Source organism: Struthio camelus, chromosome 2, assembly GCF_040807025.1.
Source record: "Struthio camelus isolate bStrCam1 chromosome 2, bStrCam1.hap1, whole genome shotgun sequence".
Taxonomy (NCBI): Eukaryota; Metazoa; Chordata; class Aves; order Struthioniformes; family Struthionidae; genus Struthio; species Struthio camelus.
The window spans coordinates 68710881-68728484 of NC_090943.1; the positions used below are offsets into that span (position 1 = coordinate 68710881).

The following is a 17604-nucleotide window of genomic DNA, read 5'->3' on the forward strand; positions in this document are numbered from 1 at the left end:
GTATTTACCATTTCTCGTGTTTTGCCCTGAGAAAGCAATGCCGATGATACATTAAGCAGTCTTTGGTTTTAAAAAGCTTAGGCTTGGAAGGTGTACCACTGTCATTAGTATCGCATACGCTGACCGTTTAGCAAAAGAGTTTAGCATGCCAACTTGAAAACCAGGCATTTCTTGTGTTCACTTTCATAGATTCTGTAGTTAATTGAGTGCCTTTCCAGTAGAGAAACCCATGATTCGCCATAGAACAATATTAGATACCATCTCTATGGAGAGAATTAGTTTTTATGTGTATACCTGTTAATTTGCTCTCTTAGCCATAACCTGCATGCTGCAGTTAGCTATAGCATTATCTGAAAATATAGGAGTGGGAAGTCCTTGTTCATAATATTCATAAGTGTGAAGGAAACCAGATATTCTTCCAAACCGATATTATCTCAAAGCCTTTTATCCCAAGGCAGGAGGGTTGTAGATTAAAGCACAAGCAGAGTTAAGAGGTACAAACCCAAAACAGAAAGTATGCTCAGTATGAACACTGATTTGTTTCTGGAGAATCTGCACCATCTGGCCATGCTCTACCATCTGAGAAACTAGCTAAGTTCGAGTACAGTTTTGTCCAATGCATGCCCGTTTCTTTTTCAGATGACCTATTCCCCTCAAGAACTAGTATTTCCTCATTTTCTGGATTTCTTCCTGTGCCATAGTGCTATTTTAGAACATAGATGGCAGCAAGAAGTTGAGTCTGCTAGGTTGTCCTCCAGAGAGTAATCTTTAAGCCATTGCTCCTTTGGTTTCCTGGCTGGCTTCTCATCTGTCATTTATGTGGATTGTCAATGAGTTTTCTTGTTACCGTGCTTATAAGAGAAAGTCAGCCCTGTGCTTTCGAAAATGTAACAGACTTGTTTCTTCTGCAGCCAGTTTGTACCCATTGTTCTCAGCAGTCCTGCAAAGAAAAGCACTTTGAATCAATGTTTTTTGTTTTTGTTTTTGGTTTTTTTCCTGGCTGATTAGTGTCCTCTGCCTTATGCCGAGAGAAGAATCCAGGCCAGTTTTGTGGAACAAAGAGGGCCTTCTGTTATTCCCAATCCCACACTCTAGCAGAGCTGTTACACTTAGTGCTAATTCTTGAGTCCTAGAGGAATACTTCCTTATTATTTGTGTAATCAGTAAGATTGGACTCTAAAGGATCCTGCAACTGCTTTCAAGCTAGATAGTTGAGAAAAATTTTTTGGATGTATGTGCAGAAGGTAAAATGACTATTAATAGAAAATTTTCAAATAAATCATAAGGTTCAAGACAAAGAAGCTACCTGTTGCTGTGCTGACTAGGAACATCTCAATTTTTTCCCTTCCTGTCCTCCCCATTGTACTTATGCCTGTACAAATTAGCAAATATCCTAAGCCATGCTGGAAAACAGCCACTGTAGTTGGTGGAGAATTAATGTTCTCTTCATGCAAAATACCCTGAGAAATTTTACACACTCAGTAGCAGATGTAGATTTTGTCTTTATGCCTCTGTTCAATAGTAGGCAACAATTCTTGAGCTTCTGAGTTTTTCATATGTGGGCTGTAGAACAGTCTTGATCACTTGAACTTCAATTTTGGAGTTACCTGTAAGTATTCATTGTCTTCTTGATATCTGAATAATTCATATCAAGCTAGGTAATAATACCTAAAAGAGGAAGAGAGATTACAGAAGCTACCCTTAATAAAGCAAATTTAATAAAGATTAAAGTGCTATTTGAAATATGTAATCTGAGTTTAGCTATCTTCAGTTACGAAATGCTGAGCACAAACTCCAGATGTGCATCATTTGATGTAATTGATAAAGGTTTAGTATTTAAATATGTATTTTTTTTAATTTGAAAAATTGGAATTATATTATGATTTAAGGTTTAAAACAGAAAATGTATTTTCTGTATATAAGCCAGTGCTCAGATATCAGGAAGAGAAAGTTGACTGAAAATATTAAATTTAATTGGACCTCCAGTTAAAAAACAAAAACCAAAAACTATCAGCAAAAAATATAAATGCAAAAATGAATTGCATTGAAGGGTAGCAGGCACAATCTCAGTACTACAATGGGTGGAATGGGTACCTTACAATTCTGACGATTAAGTGAGGTCTAAATTTGCATTAAAACTATTTCCACAGGAGATGCTTTCTATTCAGTCTGCAAAAGGTTCCACGGCCAAAAGCGTTCTCTTATATTGTTGCTTACAGCTCTATTTGCTTGGTAAAGCATATTATGTGCTTTTTTTATGGCACGTTTCTGTTCAACAGTACTTTCTCTTTGAATGTTTCAGTGTATAGCATGATTTTATGCTATATCATACTATCTTTGACATACTGCATGATCATCCTTTTTCCCCCAGAGTTCAGTTTGTTTGGAAAGGTCATGAAGCATGCCCTGCATTGCTGCAGATTCTCACATACATGTTAGTGACTGTGGCAAGGGATTTTTTTGGTTTTACTTGACCCTCTTGTCTTGGCTCTTGCTAACGTAGCTCTGAGCAAGTCACTTTCCCTAAATAGTGACAAAAGCATGTTTTTACAGTTCATTCTTTTTAGCTGTGAAAGGGGGAACAGTTGGGCTCTCTCTGTGCTATCAACAGAGTTATTTTCCGTTTCAGTTCAAGCCCTGCTTGCTGTGCTGTTGAATATCAAGTACATGCTAGAGCTGCCAATGTGTCACTGAGGGCCTCATTTGGCCTGCTAAGCCCTTTCAGCTTATGTTCCCTGGCCAGCTTGATTTTTCACTCTAGGGTGGGTTTGCAGGATGCCAGCAGATAAATTACCTTTTCCTTTACAAGACGAGCCCTTTCAAAGAATTTAAACGCGTGGTGATGACACTTACAGTCACTCTTTAAGACTGCATCATAATTTTTGGTGCAAGGGTTTTACTAGTGCTGCTTGTTGTCATATGTTTCCTCTTCCACATGCCCTTTTGCATGGCAGTTGCACCACAGAATGGAAGGAAAATGGCATGCCCACGCTTGGTACTCCAGCCATTTACCTCAGAGCAGGCTGGTAACATACCCAAAGAACAGTTTTATTGCTTCTTTATAAACACTTTCTCCGCCCTGCAACTGATTGTGTCCAGCAGACTGCCAATCTTAAAACGTGTGTTGACAGGCTGTTTTGCTGTGCCCGAAGCCTTCCAAAGCAGCTTACTGGCAGAGAAGTTGACCGTTTTACACTTGCCTGAACTTCATCCAAAGGCTCTGACTTACTTCATCCAAAGGCTCGGACCTGCTGGTTTTGTTTGCCTTGATGCTAGGCTTAGTTTAGTTACTATTTTTTTCTTTCAAATGTAATGTTTATGAGAGATCTGGAAGTGTGAGCTTATGGACAGTCCAGTCTTAATGGACTACTGAACAAGCAGAGGACAGATGGAAAAGTATTTTAGACGTTCTTAAATTGCCCTGCAATTTAAGCCGTGTATTCAATTTGATTGTGATGTGAGCTGTTATCTGCATCAAGAGTGCCGTCTCCATTGTTTCAGTCCAAGTTTGTGAGAGTGGATTTTATGTGGATAAGAGGGAAAGTTGAGGTATCTATCACACAAAGACCACCGGGGTAATGTACCTGGTGAAAATGTACCTAAGTGACTTGTACACTGACATGTAGGAAGCATGTGGAAAACCAGGGAATTCAGGCTATGTACTACTTTGTATAATTCTATTTTTTCAACATCTTAGAAACCTAAAAGAGCTAATTTAGGAAATTCAGTGAAAGACCTGATGATAGAGTAGCAGATTTCAGGTGTTTTATTGCTACCTACTGAAAATTCAGAAATTACAATAGAGTGATTTATTAGAAAACTCTGAAATACTGTATTTTGCAGACTGTGCTTCTTCCCCATATCCCCCTCCATTCCAAAATACTCATTTATAAAAATTGGATGAAAATTGAAAGAACTAAAGAATTTTTTCCATTATTTGAATTTTTCCTTTGAAAATATCTATTGAACTACTCTAATTTTATGTATAAATATCATAATAATAAATAATTTTAGCAACGTTTAACTTACTATGTTGACCCAGTGACCAGATCTTCAAGGGTCACTTCATCTAAGACTGGATATAAATCCAGACGTACAAAACAAAGAAACCACAGGGATTCTTAGAGCTGTTACATAAACAAGGATAATCATTTAAAAAGCCTTTTTGTAATGAAACACAGGTGGCTTGAATGGATGAAAGATGTTTTTAAAAGCTAAGACATTTTAAAAATGATTGCTAACCTCTGATATGTATTCTTTTATCAGTAAATCACAGAAGGATGTGCATTAACGTGGTTATTGCAAGCTGTAGGCTTTTTGGATGAAAATAGCTCATAATGGGGAAGAAAATTTCAGGAAAAAAAACCTGCTGCAAATTTCTTTCCATGTTCTCTTTAATATTATTTAACTGTTCTAAGTTCTTCTTTCTCTCTAGACTTTTTTCCTGTGGTTGCTCATAATTTCTGTCCTAGCAACAACTTTTTAAACCCTTTTCTATTATAAAATTAGCCATTTGAGCAATTCAGAGTTGGGTCAATAATGTTAAAAAGGGTTGGCATGGCAAATTTACTACATGAAATTGGCTGTTTGAGAAAAGATTTTTAAACTGTGATTCTTTCTTGTAGTCTGTCAATGCTGTCACCCCCCTTATGGACAGAATTCTCAACATAATATTTTAATACTAAGGCTGGAGAGTAGGCATTTGGTTTTTTACACGGTGGAATTTGTATCTATGGGCACCGCCAGGGAATTAAGATACTGCTCCTTTCTTGTTGGCTGTAGAAGAGGTGTGGCTGTTTGCTTGCCTCATGTAGTGAAAAGCTTTCATGGGAATATTCCCACAGGACATATGAAGGCAGGTTCAAGAAGAGAATGAGTCAGAATATCTCCTGCTGCTGTGCAGTAGACTTACTTTTCCGGACTTACCTGTCTCACACGCCCATACCCATCACTAAACACTGCATTTGAAGCATCTATTTCACACTCCTAAAAGGAGAGAAAAAACAGAACTATTATGCAGCATATCAAGTGTGTCTTACATTGCTTATGTGACTAATGAAACTACTCAGCTATGTTTTCAATTATCAAGAGATGCTGAGCACTCAGAACTCCCATTAAAGTAAATGAGACTTGTGGATGCTCATCTTCAAGCTGTAATTAAATGCTCTTCTTTAGAATCCATATCTGTACAAAGGATGTATCAACCCACATATTGAAACTGTGAGAATGATTCGGCAAGTGTAATATGAAACTGTCTAGCTTGTAAAATTTATTAGAGTGTACACAGGTTTTATGACTCCCTGGCATTTCTTGGTTTATTTTGAGAAATTCCCTTCAAAATCTCTTTTAAAAATAGCCACATATCCTTCATGTAAAAGATTTTTCTGAAATTGTGTGATTGTTGTCCTTTGCATCAGTTTCTTAAAGTTTTATAGGAATAATTTATGAATTGGAAGAATAACAGAGGGAAATTAAAAAAAAAAAAAAGAAAGAAATTAGTTTGAAGAGCTTGTTAAGAGTCTTGAGTGGCCTGCGTTGATAGATTACTTAGATAAACAAGGCCAACAGCATTGGGCACATCTGTAGCAGGATATTGAGGTCCTTCATCCATATTGCTTATATTAGTCTCACTTGAAATATAGTTAATATCCCAATCTCAGATCAATCAAACACTTCTGAATCAAATACTTCTCATTTTTTTCCTTTCTTGCTCACGGGTTAACGCTTCACTGTGTCCACACTGCGATTGTAAAAAGTGTATGCATTAGCCTGCTTTAAGCTCTGTGCTGTTACCACTAGACAGCTGCTAGTGCTTAACCGCGTTACTATAAAACTAGGTCTCATACTTAATAGAGAAGTCTTTTTCAGAGTAAAAGTAAGTAGGACCTGAAACCTTTGTCTCTTGGCTAGCTGTAGGTAAATCCCCTCCCTGATGATCTGAAGTGTTGCTTTCATTCTCAGGCTCCGCTTTCATCTTCAAAATAGCTACTAGTAGGCTTGACTTTATAGCATTGTCATACTTTCATATGTATGTTTGTCTCTGTTAAATAATGAACATGAGAGTACACATTTTTGCACTTGGACACAGCATTGGCTTTAGAAAGATGAGCTGCACATATGGAATCTGTAGTCTGAATTGAGACCATTGTAATGACCTGTAGGCAAGGGTTGTATGAAATGAAGAGCCTATGCTGGACAAGTATAACTTCTAGAATTCAGCCGTTAGGTACAGTAAACATTTGAGCCTGAAGACTTTACACAACTGTTCTTAAATGCATTGCTAAAGACCTGTTTTTTTTCTAATGAACAACCAAACTGTTCCATGCATAGATTCCTTCAAAGTTGATCCCTGATAGCTTTCAGAATTTGGATTCCTTTTGGATCATTTGTGAATAGCTGAAACTTTAAAAAGCTATCTCTAAACCTGAGACCATTTCATTTTTATTTTCTTAGTTCCAAAACTGTTCTTTTAGCCCTTGTGTGTCTTACTGTATAGAGTATCGACTTGAATATTTGTTTGAGTGTAGTTACTAAGAATTGTTCCAAAGTGCCTGATTCCTTGACATCAGAAGTTCTTCAGAGCTTCCTCCTATCAGCTAAGAGTTGAGATTTAAGAATTTAGTGTAATTAAAGTATCTCCTAAAAATGTGCAGCTTTGAGTTTATTGTAATGGCTGAATTTCCAACCAGATACAAATCCTATAACAGATAATGAAATACAGGAAAGTAGCCAAAATTTAACCTCAGACAGACATCTTTCATTGGAGCTGCTGATCATATCTGCCATTGAAATGCTTTGAGTCATTGTCCCATAAAAGATTCTCTAATTAAAGCAGTGTCTTTACATAGTAATTTATTTTATAAATTAATATACATCATTGTGGAACTTTTGTTGATTGAGTGGAGGTAAATATAAATGAAGTCAGCCTAGTAACACCGCTTGTAATTAAGCTTATAAGTCCCTACTTTCTTTGCTTTAACCTTCCCAAACATTGACCAGATTTCTGTGCTGAGAAAAGTTTTGGCTAACAGTTCATCTCCAAGAATGAAACTAAGAACTCCAAGAATGAAACTAAGAACAAGTTTATCATAAAGCCATCTTCAGAAATGTCCTTTCCTTTGAGATGACATAATTCATGTTCCTTTTCAAAGGATTATGGAATAGGGAAACCCTTCTTTCTGTCAGGGACATGCATTTTTATGTACAAGAGAAAATCAACCTGAATTTAATGAAATTACAAGCCTTTGGAAAAATCTCTCTTCGAATATCCTCATCAGAGACTTGTGAGATAATACTAACATCCATGAAGAGTTTCTCTGCTGGAGATTACTCCAGTTCCGGCTTAAGAAGACTTCCCCAGCAGTCAGTTTTCTAGACAGCTATACTCTGTGATGACCATGGGCCAAGCACCTGAAATGAAGTTGGTATGTTGTCCATGGTCTCCATGAGTCTAATGGGGAGGTGGATGCCGACTGATGTGAATGTAGAACTGGGAAAAATGCCTATAGAATTTAGAACTGGGGGCTACAGAGATTGGGATGGAATCTAGGAGAATAGACATTAAAGTAGGTAAAGAGTGGAATAGAGGACAGAGCCTGGGAGGAGAAGAGATCAGCTGGCTGAGGAAATATGAAGGAAGGAACTGACAGGCCCGAAGAGGGTGACATCACTCAGGATTGAAATGGAGGAGCTGGAATTCCTTTGGACAAAAAGACTGGAACCAAAACCCAGTACGAGGTAAGAGAAATCTCATGGATATACTGTACAGGCAGTGAACAGGGAGCGGCTGAGTAAAGGACTGCGGAGAAGTAGGTGGAACTGGAACCAGAAACAGCCAAAACTGTAGACAGAGTGGTAAGTGAAGATCAAGATTGGAGAGGGAGGAATTCAGAGAGCCAGAAAGGAAGGAAATTAGAGCAGTTGGACAAAAAACACTTGTAAGTGTATGTACTGAATGTAAATACAAACAGGACAGGGAGTCTGAGGGGCGTTGAATAGCCTTGCTGGGTGAAGAGCTTGGGTCTAGGAATGGTATTTGAGGAATGGAGGAATGGAGACAGAGACCAGGAGTCAAGACTGAGGTGAATGAGGTTTGAGACCCAAGTTTAGACTGAAGGAGGCTGGGGAAAGAAGTTTAATTTTCAAGAAAAGGGAAGAGCAGTTTTTAACCACTGTGAAGGACTTCATGTTTCTGATACTCACCCTTCTGATGAGTAAAATATCTAGGAAATGCCCCGCTAAGAGGCTTTGTTTCTATTTATTATCAGTGCACTCAGGAATTTACAACCTAAAGATGTGTAGTGTATTCCTGTCGATAGCACAGCATACCAGTTAATATTAGATAAAGTCACTTAATCAAAGTTTCCCCAGGTGGTCAGCAATTTATTATGTGGGTTGTGCACTTCTGAGCTCATTGCTTCCTAATGTTTCATTTTCAGATGTATGGAGGAGTCTATATTTTAACTTAATGAAGAAAATTTGCTTTGAAGTATTATGTTCTTTAAAATTTTATGTACTAAGGAAAGCCAGATGCTCAAAACTAATGGGTGCTTTTGATTGTGATCTCTCCCTCAGCTTAAAGAAGTTTTCTGAAGAATAGATTGCTTTGTAATTGCCTCTAAGAAAACTATGAGGATGTAAGTAAATCTTCATACAGAGCAGAGTCTGGATAACATGTTATAATAAACAGTGTATAGGGCAATGCATAGAACAATGAGGAATAAATAGAATAGATCCTCGTTATTTCAGCACTATCTATTTTTCACCAAATGTAGTAAGGCCTAATGGAGAAGTGATAGATGGTTGTGTACTGGAAAGCTGAAGCTTTTTTTCAGAAATATGTTTTCTGGTAAACAGACAAAACTAAGCTATGCAAGTCAGACCTTTCCTAAGCCTGTCATGACTGTCCTTGATTTTCCAGCCTGTGTGTATGTAGTGCATATAGATGCATTTAGATTCTGTTTGGTGTCTTCCATGCTAAGCTATTTCAGGGTTTTGCACACCTTTAACACTGGTGAATAGGCTGAGCCTTTAATCATAGTAGTGAGGAACCTGAGGCTTGTCTAGTTTTTAAAGGCAGCACAAAATTCAGCCCTGCTCATGTATTTTTCTGAGGGACAGTGAGATTTACCTGACTCCTCTAAGGCCAGGTGTCAGTCTTTCTTGCAGAAAGCTACCCAGACAGGGTGATGCCCTAGGTTTTTATAAGGTGGAGTCTATAAATAAATACCATGTTTGGGAACTTGAAAATCTAGATGTCAAGATTTCACATGCTGCTTGCCTTCAGCTGAAGCTTTCAAGATTTCTAGTGGTTTCTGTGCTGTTGCACACAGCAGATGAGAAGCCTTTGTGCTGGGATGGGACACCTACTTCTGCACCTGATATCAGAAGGTTGGAACTGACCTAGAACATCAGAGATCTCAGTTTTAAGCCTGATGTACCTGCAAGCCATGGATCCTTTTGCACCCACATGCCCTCAACAGCCGAAAAAGTATTAAGACTATTGATTTCCACCTTATGTTTCTTTCTAAAGCTAACAAGGGTCCCGATTAAATATTTATGTGTTTCTGTGAATCTTTTATTCTTGCTTTGGAATCGGACAGGCATGCTTTTTCCCTTTGCTATATATTTGCTGCTACACAGTATTTTGAGGCATGCTGTATCCTTATAGATATATGCTGTAAAGGAGAAGGTGTTTCCATTGAGGTCCAAGTTGTTTTAGCTGTAGTATATGTATAAGATGATCGCAGAAACTCTATATGAAGATCTATTTCAAACTATTTCAGTTGGAAGGGAAATATTTTATGCTACACAGTGAATAACCTGATTGGCCTGCCTATATTTTTATTATTCTTGATGGTTGTGGTGTCTCATCACAAATTATTTGGCCCTTTTGTCTGGCACTTACTTGACAGGGAAATACTTTTGGTCTAGGTGTGGAAGTGGAAGCAATATATTGCTGGCATTTCTTTCACAAAAACTCCCTATTGTACTCTCTCAAAATAATGGGAACTTGAGTAATTAGGGGCATTCTAATTAGCAAAATGAGTTGTTCTGTATCTCCTAAACCTACTGTTATGACTGGAAAAACCAAAAGTTATTGCTTAAAAGTAGTCTTATCTTAGACCACGGAAGAAATTGAAAAGACTTTAACCCCATACGTGAAGTTGTGCATTTATCCCAAGAGTAAGACTCTCTGTAGGTAGCAAGCGATGCAAATTCTGCTCAGTGTGACAGAAGAAAACATCATACTTTTGCCTGTCCTTGATGGTGTGAAGTAAATAGCTTGATTTTGCCTTGTTTATACAGATACAATTTGAAATATATGTTAAAATCAGTATAATGAAAATGAAATTGAAATTCTCTACAAGGATTTCTGTAGTTAAGAGTGTCAACAATGTGAATAAATTGTCAATTAGTTGTATTTAGCATTTCTGACTGAGTAACAATATCAGAAATAAAGCCTAAAGTTTGTATTCCCAGTCTCTTACTCTAATTATTAAATCATGCTTTCAGTACATATACTGAGTAAAAGGATGTATATACACGTGCATACTATTATGATAAAAGAAACCTGTAAATAGCATTGTTTGTGCTGAATACCTGATGCCTGTCTTCCAACAGTCCAGGACTATTCAGGTAATCAAAGTTATTTTAGCAGCCCTACAGGTACAGAAGCAAAACCTTTCAGAAGTGACTAGTGATTTTGCATAGACTTAAAACTGTGGGAAAACATCCCCTTTGAAGGTATCTCAAAACTGTGAAACGGCTGCACTTTGAAAATTAGCCCTCTTTTGAACTTACTCACCAGTCATGAAAACTGGTCATCTCTGGTGATTTGGTAGAATGATTTGGGGAGTGTCATGGAAAGTTAGCTGCTCGAGATCAGGTGAACAATAAGACTACTTGGCGGGGAGAATTGTCATGGACATCTAATCCGTAGTTGCAGATCTGGCAGAAGCTTTGCACTACCAAAATTGTGTTAAAATTGTATTCAGTAGCTTTTAGTGCGTTGATAGTATATAGCAAATTATGAAACCTTACATCATTTTTACTATACTGTTAATTTGTAGTAGTGCTAAAACCAATGCTAAAAGTGAACTTTCTCAAAGGTCTCTATTTCTAAAAAGGCCTAAGGAATGCTAATTGACTTTTGAATCCCTGAGAGTGTGAATTATGTTAATGGTGTTGGCTGAGGAGGAAGGCTATATATGGGAGATCGAATTTGTGAGAACATTCTCCTTATTCAGAAAAAGGAATCTTCTCTCAGTAATATTGATCAAGCTGATATTCACTAGGCAACAAAGCCCAGATGAAATTTGTATGGACCGTGATGGATTTCAGAAATGTGATGTTACTATGGAAATGATTTATTACCAGGAAAAGGGAATTTTGATGGAGTCAAGCCACTGGTAATCTAATGTAAGGCACAATTCAGAGGTTTTGGAGCAAAGTCTTGAGAGAATATAGCTACCAATTTGATTGGTGCTTATTTGCCTGGCCTCTCACTTTCAGCTTTTGAAGGGATGCTGATTTGCTGCTTCACAATTCTTAATCGACAGACGATGTGCTTGGTCAGAATTCAGCTGTTTTATACACAAGATCTTTAAAATCATTCCAGCGGTTATTTTGTAAATTTTTTTTGCTTTTGTTTTTAACTAATTCTGAGCCTGTTGAGCATTTTGATTCTGCTTGCAGTTCCACTTGCCCTCTTCTGTACAGCAGTATGTTTTCCACGACTGAGGTCAAGTCTCTTAGCTTCAAGCTTGTTGTATTTCTGGGTAGCCAGCTCAATCTCCAGTCAGCTATGCTCTAAAAGTAGGGTTGTATATGCTGACAGATTGTTTGCTTTACTAAACAATGAAACCTGTCTTTTCCTATGAGTTTAAAATCTGTTCCCTGAAATAATAGTCAGGAGTACATTCCTGCAAGCTGGACTAAAACAAATAGTGAAAAAGGCATGAAGTGTTCTATTATCAGATTCGTAGACTCTGATAGAGATAAAGGACTGTGGCTCTTGTACAAAATCAGCTCACTGAGGACTCTGGATACTGCTGTAATGTTAGATGTTAAACAGTAAAGTATTTGTAGCCTTTGGGCATTACTGTGAACCAGTCAGGATACAGTCTTTCATTTTCACAGCCACTTCTTGACAACACCTGCATCAGTAACAGTGATTTCGGCAAATGAGACCAAGTGATTGTTTTCCTAGCAAAAATGCGCTTTCAATTGCAAGACTTTTTTTGTTCATCTGCATCATAAAAGGAATGCTCCTTTGTCCTATGCACAATCACCGAACGTTTAAACTTCTGCTAACTATGAATCTATATAGTTTTCACTGTGTTTGATACTTCATAAGACTCTGAACTGTATGGAATATTCCAATTTTAAATATGAATTATATTAAGGAACTGATAGTCATAATTCAGAGGCACTTTTTTTTTCTCTCTTACTCTGCAGAGATTTAAATTATTTTTACCTGTGTTTTACCTTCTCATTAGGAATTTGAGATTTCTGTTGGTTACAGATGATGTCTTACTGCCCTTTGTAAGAAGGCTGCTCTGCCGCTTATGGTAGCAGACTTTGCATTTATGGATATTGGACCTTGTCCATAGTCTGGATCATGCCCCAGCTATTTAACATTTGAGTTCTACTACAAAAAGGTCTTTTCATTGGTCTTCCTTCTTTTTCTGTGCTTTTAACAATATAGAAAAAAAAATTTAAAGTTATTTTCAGACCTTGTAAATGGAATGATTGCTGTCATCTGTAGTCATTTGCGCAGTGTTTCTGTACTTGCTGACAACTGCCAGTATTTATGTTTGGCGCTTTTATAGGACGACTTAGAACTCTTTTCATTATTATTGGTCGTAATCATCAGTTCTTGGTTATCCTTGCATAGCCAAGGATATCCAGTTGGTAGAGTAACTTTTTCCTGTCATTTCCAGCCATTCCCTAGCTGCAGCAAAACCTGCAGCCCCGCTAAAAAGGGTGTGCACTTGATGTGAAATACAGGCTACCTTCAGGAACACTGCTTCCCGGCTAATACTAAATCTTTCCTATTCCCTAAAGAAATGTGTTTCCAAGTTTTAAAAATATAAATATTCTAGTAAATTATAGCCTAATCTTCCTATATTTTGGATTCACTCTGTCTTCATCTTATACAAGCTGATTTTCTTCATTACATCTAGTATTCCTAATAGGTGAGCACTAACTATCTTACGGTGCGCTGGTTTACAGTGTTGAATATTTTATCTTGTATAGTGTTAGTTTTCATGTGAAAAGTGCTTCATAATCATTAAATATTTTGATTAGGAGTGGTTTGACATGTATTGCAGTATAGTATGAAGTCCTAAATCCATTATTCAAAAAGTTTCTGAGAAGGCAGGGTTGAATCCATAAATGTATTGATGCAATAGGATTCTTATTGTATAATCAGTACTGAATACTTACGATTCATCAACTTAATGGGGCTGATCAACAGACCTAGTTGGGAGGTATTTGGTGTTTTTTGTTTCTTTCGCTATTACAAACTGAAAGTAACTTTTCTGACATCAGTAAATTTATCTTCCTACTCTTTGATTTAGAGCAACATGTGTGTATTTAATATCCTTACCACAGTTTCTAAGAATAACCCCATTTTATTAGCTTCATGCAGAAATGTATGTACTTGTGTCAGCTGGGATATTTTCTCTTGTTTAGTGTTTATCTATTTCCAGCTCAAAAGCAAAAAAGCCCCATAGATATGGTTCCAAAGTCAAATGCTGAGCAAATCCTACAGCTGATGACTCTATCTCTAAAATACCTTGTTGTCTGGATTCTCACATATTAAAGAATATTTAGTCATCTCACTTGCTGAAGGAATCCATTATCTAGAAAATGTCAAGTGCAATAAATACTAGCGATGGTATTAGAAGACGAATCTCATATTGAATGCTTCTACATTACAGGAGTACAAGCGCAAGCTAGCCAGAGTGTCCCAAGTCCGGAAAGAGCTCAGGTCACGCATCCAGAACCTTCCTGATCTCTCGCGACTCCCCAATGTCACGGGCAGCCACGTACACCTACCATTCGCAGGAGACATCTACAGTGACGACTGATTGTAAGAACATCCTTCCATAGCCTCTGCTTTTCTGTGAAATGAGGGGTAGGTCATACTGCTTGGTACTCTTGTAGTATTATTTTTGTATATTGTTGGAGAGTGTCAGTAAAAATACTCTGAATAATTTATAAAAAAAATGGTTCAAAAAGTTGATTTGTTTACTATTTTATTGGCAAGTGAACATAAGGGTACATTTATAAAAGAGTGGCATCTGTGTCTATTACATTAAAGAATGGGTAATTATCTTATATTTTGTACAGAATTTTGTTGGATACCCTGTAAAAAAAACTGGTAAGATTTTTCTTATGTACCCTATATTTAATGTAGATCCATATATAATCAAAGCATACTTTGAAGTATGCTCCTAAGTTGACACATTTCAATGACTAGGAAGGCATTGAAACATTATGAAACATAAGCATTATGGAAATCACAACCTTGTGTTTGTAAGAAGGTTATTGCAATTTAATGCAAAGATAAAAGTGATCTTACTGACTATTATGTTTAACTTACCCACTTCCAAAACAAGTCAGGTGGTTTATTTTAAAGTAAATGTTCCAATTTTGTATTGGAAAACATAAATCATGTTACACTGAACACATCATCTTTAAATGACTCAAAATGTTGCAATAGTTTAGTATTTAAAAAAATATATATACAATTGACCATTTTAATTAGGTATCAAAACGGTAACTTTTCTTTTTACAGCTGCTTAGTTTCCTAGTTGGGGGACCATTCATTTGTATTCTAATCCCTTTCTGGAACATCCGTCTCCATCTAAAAAAGCTGATCCCAGAAATGTGAGGCCATTTTACAACTTTAATTAAAGTGAAAGGCCATTCTCTAAACCGTCCCTATTGTTTAATGTCTGTTATTAAAATCTGACAACGCTATACGCCATTTAAATGTGCAGCAGCATGATAGCACCATGTTGTAGGGCAGCCGTGTGGTAGCTTTGGGCCAAATCATCCTCTTCCATTGAGAAACCTAGGAGGCCAGAGTGAGCTACTGCTCCCTTACTTCCCACCGCTCCAGCAAACGTTTCTAGATCTTCACCTTTTTTCTCAGAAAAGGAGGAGACAGTTCAGGCCTATGTATAATTTAAACTATGGAAAAATAGTGCTGAACAGATGTTTTTAAAAAGATCCTTTGCATGGCACAAATGTGATGTTTGTCTATGGGTAGCTAAACTTGTGAAAACTCCTTGTTACTATACTAAGTGCCAGCTTTTAAGTTTACTTACAAGCCTAAAGATACAGATAAGCACCTAGTGGCTCGCCAGAAAGTTTTGGCTCTTTTCAGTCAATTGGAATTAGTCACTTAACTGTTTAGGAGTGATTTTAAAAATGTCTGTCTGCACCTTTTGGCATTTAAATGACCTTGAAAACCTAGGCTGGAAGTGTTTGAGTTGGATATGTCATCTGAGTATTTAATGATAACATTTTGTTCATGGGTTTGCACTTGTCAGACATTGTTTTGCATCAGTTAAGTTCAAGCTTACAAATTTAACGCTCCTTCTCACATGAAAGCAAATTCTTAAAAACAGTCTGTTCTACCTTCTCAAAGATTCCAATGATTCAGCATAGTCCTGGTGTGAAATTGTTGAAGATAGTAATTTGGCACTTGTCATTGACTTCCATAGGACTAATCTCTAGAATATTTGTTGAACAGAAGATAATATTTCTCTTGAAAATAGTTACACTCAAACATAAGCACCTCAGTCCAATTATCCTTTCTTATGGAAGTTGCCATGAATTAAACTGTGTTAAGAGAGGAAAAAAACCAAAAGATAAAAATACAAACAGTTGACATAGCATTCCTTCTTCCATACAAAGTTTGACGTTACCCAGCAGTTAGAGAGGACATGGATCTGTAGATTTAAAAAAAAAAAAAAAAAAAAAAAAAAGGATATCAAGTTTTGCCTGTGGGAATTTAAAACTAAAAGAAATCAATGTTCATTTTTTCCCTGAGATTTAAAAAAAGATGATGCAATGTAGAATATTAATTTCATCAAAAATTCTGATTGACAGCTAGGAATGCTGAAAATAGTTCATCAGCCCTTGCTAGCTGTCCAAAGATTTATAACAGTTTTGAGTGGCAATTTTCCATTCCACAGGAAAAGAGTTAACCATAAATAGCCCAGAACAGTCTTTTTTAGTTTAAGATGTAAAATTAAATAAAATCTATTGTCATCTTTAATGATAAGAGAATGAAAGTTTAGATACAATTTTCATGCTTTAAATAATTCTGTTCTAGCATGTTAAACCTTAGCTATATAAATGTAGATATACATGCACAAGTATTACAGCTGCAGTTAAAGTTTACTGTTGCTAAAGAATAGCAGAAAATTTGTGATTAATATTGAAACAGTACTTCATTAAGAATTGTAAAACAAATCATAAAATGAGAAAGCCCACTGGTGAGTTTCTGGTTGAATCCCATCCATGGAAAACTTAATGAGTACCCAAAGGTGACTACAGTTGCAATGGCATGGCTTGCTTAGAGTCTATTGAAGGATCTAGGCCTTGGATATTCAAAACTGGGGGAATATGTTAAGCTTATACAGTCTTTTGCTACCTTAATTTAAAATAATAATGAAATTGAATGCTGAATTTCCTTGATCTCTCAAGAGCATTAAAACCAACACAATAGACTTGTTTTTTCTCTTTATAACTCTTAGTGATAATATTGCTTATCTACAGACATGTAGCACTGATAAAAGAATGAGGAAAAAAATCTCAACTTTTTCCTGATGTATATAAGTTTTAATTTTGAAAGTGCTATTTTCTGTATATATATTTTTTGTTTTACTGTGAAATTGTTTACTTCAAGGAATGTTTAATAGTTGAAGGGTTTTTTTTTAATTATCCCTCAAAATTTGTTTGGAAAAGAGGGCTTGAGGAAGGTAAATATACTCTTAGAGGAAGTGTCATATATTAGTGGCTGAATGGTCCTTTATCTCTATGGGAAAGGCATCAGGTTAGAAGATGTATATTGTAACTATAATAGTCTAGCAGGAGATAACATTGTAAGATACAAATGCAGCCCTGTAGTGTAAAAAGATACCTCCAAATGCTCCAGTTCCAAACCCTAAAATATGTGTGATGCCTCAGGAAGAAAAGGGGCTGGGTGGGAAAAGAAAGGGTGCCTGGAAGCTGAGCAGGAGAAAATGTCCGAGTGGAAATGAAAAGCAAAACAAATGTCTGCTTTTGACAAAACAGAAATAATAACGCGAAACTCGGGGCAACACAATGTTTTAGCTGTAGATGGGATGATACAATAGGACTGCTTTGGGGTGCTACCGCTCTGGGAAAAAATGTGGGTGCCTCCTGCCCGTCTCTTGTAACGCAGTATGATTCTGCTCAAACCACAATGCCAACCCTACAAAAGGCACAAATACAGAATATTGGGAAATTTTTCATCCAATAATCAGTTTATTTACTTCACTATATTGCACTTTTATTGAGCATTCTTGGGGGGGGGGGGGGAAGCAAAGACAATCCTGC

The 17604-nt window shown here is 36.8% G+C and overlaps 1 protein-coding gene across 2 annotated transcripts in view; it reads left to right on the forward strand.

Moving 5' to 3' along the window:
• Positions 1–15880, forward strand: part of RPRD1A (regulation of nuclear pre-mRNA domain containing 1A) — a 44018-nt gene extending 28138 nt beyond the window's left edge. The window contains exons 7-8 of one of the 2 annotated variants that reach the window (XM_068936176.1): positions 13947–14143; positions 14807–14951. In XM_068936176.1, coding sequence (XP_068792277.1) covers positions 13947–14096 — 150 coding nt within the window. In that variant the 3' untranslated portion in view covers positions 14097–14143; positions 14807–14951. Of the gene's footprint in view, positions 1–13946 lie in introns of both variants that reach the window. The other variant, XM_068936175.1, reaches the window with a different exon arrangement.
• The last annotated feature ends 1724 nt before the right edge of the window (positions 15881–17604 follow it).